This window comes from Leptodactylus fuscus, chromosome 2, assembly GCF_031893055.1.
Source record: "Leptodactylus fuscus isolate aLepFus1 chromosome 2, aLepFus1.hap2, whole genome shotgun sequence".
NCBI lineage: Eukaryota > Metazoa > Chordata > Amphibia > Anura > Leptodactylidae > Leptodactylus > Leptodactylus fuscus.
In genome coordinates this window covers 213,849,140-213,854,690 of record NC_134266.1, presented here as the reverse complement: position 1 = coordinate 213,854,690, position 5,551 = coordinate 213,849,140, and the positions used below count along the sequence as shown (strand labels likewise).

Genomic DNA, 5,551 nt, shown 5'->3' with positions numbered 1-5,551 from the left:
CTTGAACTTGTTTGGATGTTAGTCGAAGTTCTTTATCCAACATCCGCACAATCTTGTGTTAAAATCTCTCATCAATTTTTCTTTTCCGTCCACATCTAGGGAGGTTAGCCACAGTGCCATGGGCTTTAAACTTCTTGATGACACTGCGCACGGTAGACACAGGAACATTCAGGTCTTTGGAGATGGACTTGTAGCCTTGAGATTGCTCATGCTTCCTCACAATTTTGCTTCTCAAGTCCTCAGACAGTTCTTTGGTCTTCTTTCTTTTCTCCATGCTCAGTGTGATACACACAAGGACACAGGACAGAGGTTGAATCAACTTTAATCCATTTCAACTGACTGCAAGTGTGATTTAGTTATTGCTACCACCTGTTAGGTGCCTCAGGTAAGTAACACATGCTGTTAATTACAAAAAATTAGAGAAGCATCACATGATTTTTCAAACAGTGCCAATACTTTTGTCCAACCTCTTTTTATGTTTGCTGTGGAATTGTATCCAATTTGGCTTTTTGACAATTCTTTTTGTGGTTTTCCATTGAAGACAGATTAAATGAAGATAATAATACCAAAGAATTTGTGATTGCAATCATTTTCTGGAAAAAAAATGAGTATTATCTGACAGAATTGCAGGGGTGCCAATACTTTTGGCCAACACTGTATTTATAGACCCATGTATGTACTTCTAAAAGAAATATGTTATACTGTAGACAATATAGTGTACAATATATGCAATGGCCGAAAGCAAACAAACAGATAAACAGCTAGATAGATAACTTCTCCTGCCTAAGTTTATAATATGTATCCATGATAATTCAGATCTGAGGTTCTAGCTTCTACATGTGCAATATTGCTTGCATAAGCCAGTCCACAGCCCATAAGAGCTCAGATTAAAGTGAACCTGACAATAAAAAATTCAGTCTAATCTGCAGACAGTATGTTATAGAGCTTGTTCTTTGCATTCTGAGAGCGAATTCAATACTGTATATTAACAAGCTATATTCCTTATATTCCTTTCAGGTTTTGGGACACATTGTCTCCTCTTTGATCATGGATTTATTATCTACAAATGCATCCACAAGATCACTTCAGGTTATATATCATACCCCCAGTGCTGTTGGCCAGACCAACTGCTCGCATCTGAAAAGTGGCGACACCTATCATTTTGTTCTTATTCCCTCACTGTATATGCTCATCTTCATAATAGGGATTTTTGGAAACATTATCATAGTAGTAGGCCTTACCTGTTGTCTCCACAAAAAGTCAGTGGCCAATATTTACATAGTGAACCTGGCTATTGCTGACTTGCTTTTTGTTGCCACATTGCCACTCTGGGCAGTGGATCTTTCAGGGAATTACAAGTGGATCTTTGGTTCTGCAATGTGCAAATTCTGTGCTGCAATTTCTTCAGTGAACATGTATGCCAGCATTTTCCTGCTTACTTGCCTCAGTATAGATCGCTACTTCGGGATTGTGCGTCCAATGGAGTCTCTCAAAAACCGGACTCTTACCAAAGCCAAAATGATCACCCTTCTTATTTGGGTTTCAGCGTTTGTGATGAGCATCCCCGCAATGTACTTCCGGCAGACTTACTATTCCTACCATTTTAAGCACATTGTCTGTGGCATGAGGTATCCACCCAACAGCGTTTTTTGGCCAATATTTGTGGATTCAATGAAGTATGTGGTTGGATTTGTGCTACCTTTTACTATACAAGGAATCTGTTATTATATGATATATACAATCATTCTGAAGTCTTCAAAAAATAAGGTAAAGAAAACCAAAAGTGACAAAATTCTAAAGGTAGTGTTGTCAATGGTGCTGGCATTTCTGATCTGCTGGCTGCCGCTGCACATTATGAACATCTTCAAGTTGTTAGGTCGCTTTGGAATCATTACAAACTGCGGCACCATTCACACAATAAATGTCTTAATACCATTCACTATTTGCATTGCCTTTTCCAATAGTTGCATCAATCCTATTCTTTACTATTTTGCCAGCAACAGATTCCGAAACCAACTTGTAAAATCATTAAAAGGATCATTATATGGGGCTTCAAAGTAATTGTTTGCATGCAGAATTGTACTTCACATCTGCATAGTTTCCACCATGGAAACCTCATTGAGTTATATCACAGTCTTGTGGTGGTATTATAGCACAGGGCATGACACAGTATATATGCAATATCAGGCGTAAAAAGCAGAAAACATGAACTTTACTTTAACACTTTAACTCTGTAAGAGCTGAGCTGAAGTAACCTGCTACTACCACTACACAGTATATGGAGCCACTTGATTCCAGCTTTGTCGACTGTATAGTTCTGGTGTCTCCCTGTATCAGATGTTTGAGGTGTTAGCTGGGTGTTGAATACCCACCAATCTGATATGGATGACCTATCCTAAAGATAAGCCAGCAATAATAAAAGCCTAGAAAGCCATCTTTTCCTGATCAAGATGGCGCCGCACTGAGTGGCTGCCTCGATACAGAGCTCCAAGCTGAGAGCAACCTTTATCTTTCCTTTTCACTCTTTCTGTCTGTATCTTCAAGAATCCTCTAACCAAGCAAACTAGCACTATGAATTAGCAGCTATAAATCGAATGGAAGACCCTGTGGAGTATTTTTTTTCCTTTTGTTTCTATTGTTAAAGCATTGAGAAGACTCAAGCTGGTTTCCTGTGTGCCCATGTGCCTGTTACCATCCCCCCACGAGCTAAGAACCACATGGTCACCATGAGGCAGACAAAGCTGGAGGAGAAACCTTCATGGAAGTGTGGACATCTTCAAGGAGATGATTTTTGGCATCTATTGCTGATGTGTGAAGACACATCAGCAATGTACTGTGGACATGTGGGACTCTGTTACAGCCTGGGAACCTACCATCACCCACCTACCCCATGTGTTTATGGAAGCTTGGCAAGAGAGCAGCACCCTGTATACCTGGATCGCTTCAGACTTTTTTGGGCAGTAGAACACAGTGGTAAGAAGAAAGGAGGAGGGCTTGTGATGAAGGACATTTGGGGCATTTTATTGTGGTTAAGGAACAATAGCGCTGATGCAAGATACCGAACTATCAGCTGTGAGCAGGAGATCCCACTACCTACCAAAGGAACTGCCACATGTTATCATGATAGCTACCTATGTCCCCCACCTCTGCAAAAATGTTCTTTGCCTGTTATATCTACATGCTGTGACCCCTCCTCGTGTCCTCCAACCATGATCGGGATGTATTATTAACATCACTCTGCACAGAGAAGTAAATGATCCTGCAGTGTGTCTGTGTTTCTTTCTTTTTTAGTTGCTATGATTCCTAGGATTTCTCTATCTGCCATGAGCTTGTATGTGTTTCTCTCTTGTTACATACTGCTGTAACATCTATGAAACTGTATCACTGAAATTTCCCCATTGTGGGACTATTAAAGGATTATCTTATCTTATCTTTAACTTGAACATTTAATAAAATACAAATGCTGTAATAAGTCTATCTTATGAGTCTGTATGTGTTATTATAATTCACATTACACACCTTAGCATGAAGATAAATAATAAGGTCCAGGATATCAATTCAATCACAAATTAAATTTGTTTACAGGTAAATGGAAAGAACCAAAATGAATGTGTGCGGGTCAAACAAGACTGTGGGATGGTTTAGGTTTGGAAAACTTCAAGTGAGAAATTATTATATGGAACAAAGGAAGATATTCAAAGTCTCCTATGTCATAATTCATGTTTTATAACAATTTGAGTACATGCATCAGGTGAAAGGATTATTATTACATCTTCATGTTTGGCATACCTGGACTTGTAAAAACATTCTGTATGACGTTTCTGGGCATATCATTGTTATGGGGATGCCCAAACAAAATTATGGCATATTTAAAAAACAAGTCATATCATTTTGGAGGTTACAAAAATGGGGTTGGGTTCAGGTTCCTACAACAATTGGTCATGGGCAGGACAATATTGTCAGATACCTGGAAATGCAGCCAAGGATGTAATCTGTAATGTAATTTTTCCACTGATCTCCACAGTCAGGCTTAGTACTTTACTTTACTACTCGATTTTACTCAAAATAGCCGTAAGTCACTGTGTTTAGTAACATACAAATGATTTCTCTTTTTAGCTAGTAGCATTGCCAAAGCACTAAATGCACAAATTGTGTTGTTTAACAAAAACTTGTTAAAACTTGATTGCTCACGGGCTACCTACGAAAGCCATGATAAATTATTTTTTTATAAAATCAAACACGACAGGAATAAAAATGAAATAATTGTAGTGTAGTAGGTAAGTTACCATCCCCTAAACAGTGTCAACACCCCCCAATTTTGTCTGGGCACTTTATCACCCCCTTGTAGGCCTCCAGGGCCCACAAGGGGGCATTATCGCCCACTTTGAGAAAGACTGGAGGGAATAGAACTAATGTGCTACACTGTGTGGTGCTACAGGCTGCAGGTGTGAGTGGTTTTGGAATATTAGTGTCTTGTGTAACATAAGTAGTGGTTGGTGGTTTGTGTGGATACGTGGATGCTGGAGACACTTCACTCTTTGATTTGTTCAATAGGTGAGGGTGACTCAGACCTTTCATTCCCCCAACATATTGAATCACTCATACGCTTATTTCATCTCCACCTCAAAAACATCTACAGAATATGTCCCTTCTTTACCAGAGATACATTAAAGACACTTATTGTTACTCAGATTCACTCTGTGAGTGGCTAGGCTCTTCTATCAGTCTAGATGCTATAGCGATGCCTCCGGTCTGTGTCAATCGCTACATTGGCTGCCTATTCATTATAGAATAAAATATAAAGTTATCACTCTCATCCACAAGGCTCTCCATAATGCCGCACCTCCCTACATTTCCTCCCTCATCTCTGTCTACCGCCCAACCCGTGCTCTCTGTTCACTCAATGACCTAACACTTACATCCTCTATTATCAGAACCTCCCACGCTCGTATACAAGACTTCTCCCGAGCTGCACCACTTCTCTGGAATGCTCTACCCCGAACAATCAGATTAACTCCCAATTTCTACAGTTTCAAACGCAAACTAAAGACACATTTTTTCAGAAAGGCCTATCACAATTTCTAATGTAAATTTATCCATACCATAATTAGAATCCCTAAAATGAACCCTCCTCTGTTCCAGCTCTTACATTACCCTACATGATATGATTACATTTCAGACTATCTTTATATGTCCAGGCACCATCCACATGTTAAAGGACACGACTGGTGATGGTTCATATAGTTTTATGTTTGTGTAATGACAGTAACCTCTATTATAAAATTGTCTGACCACTGTATAAGCAATGCCGCCCCTGCTACCTCTTGTGTCACCCCCTCTACCTCATAGATTGTAAGCTCTTGGGAGCAGGGCCCTCAGTCCCCTAATGTGTAGTGACTATTTCTTTGTAATGTATCTTTTCATCTGTACTTGAACCCTACAAATTGTACAGTGCTGCGGAATATGTTGGCGCTAAGTAATTAAAATGTATTATTATTATTATTATTATTATTATTATGATGTAGAGACTTCCTTTTAAGATCACATTCAG

General features: G+C 39.3%; 1 protein-coding gene across 1 annotated transcript; it reads left to right on the top strand.

Moving 5' to 3' along the window:
* The first annotated feature begins 1,047 nt into the window (after positions 1 to 1,047).
* LOC142196192 (type-1 angiotensin II receptor B-like) lies at positions 1,048 to 2,061 on the top strand. The gene has a single exon (XM_075266412.1). It carries the CDS (start codon positions 1,048 to 1,050, stop codon positions 2,059 to 2,061), a length of 1,014 nt encoding a protein of 337 aa, XP_075122513.1.
* The last annotated feature ends 3,490 nt before the right edge of the window (positions 2,062 to 5,551 follow it).

Bases quoted from the DNA above. Each gene is read 5' to 3' on its own strand.
- LOC142196192 (XM_075266412.1), top strand. From the start codon at position 1,048: ATGGATTTATTATCTACAAATGCATCCACAAGATCACTTCAGGTTATA.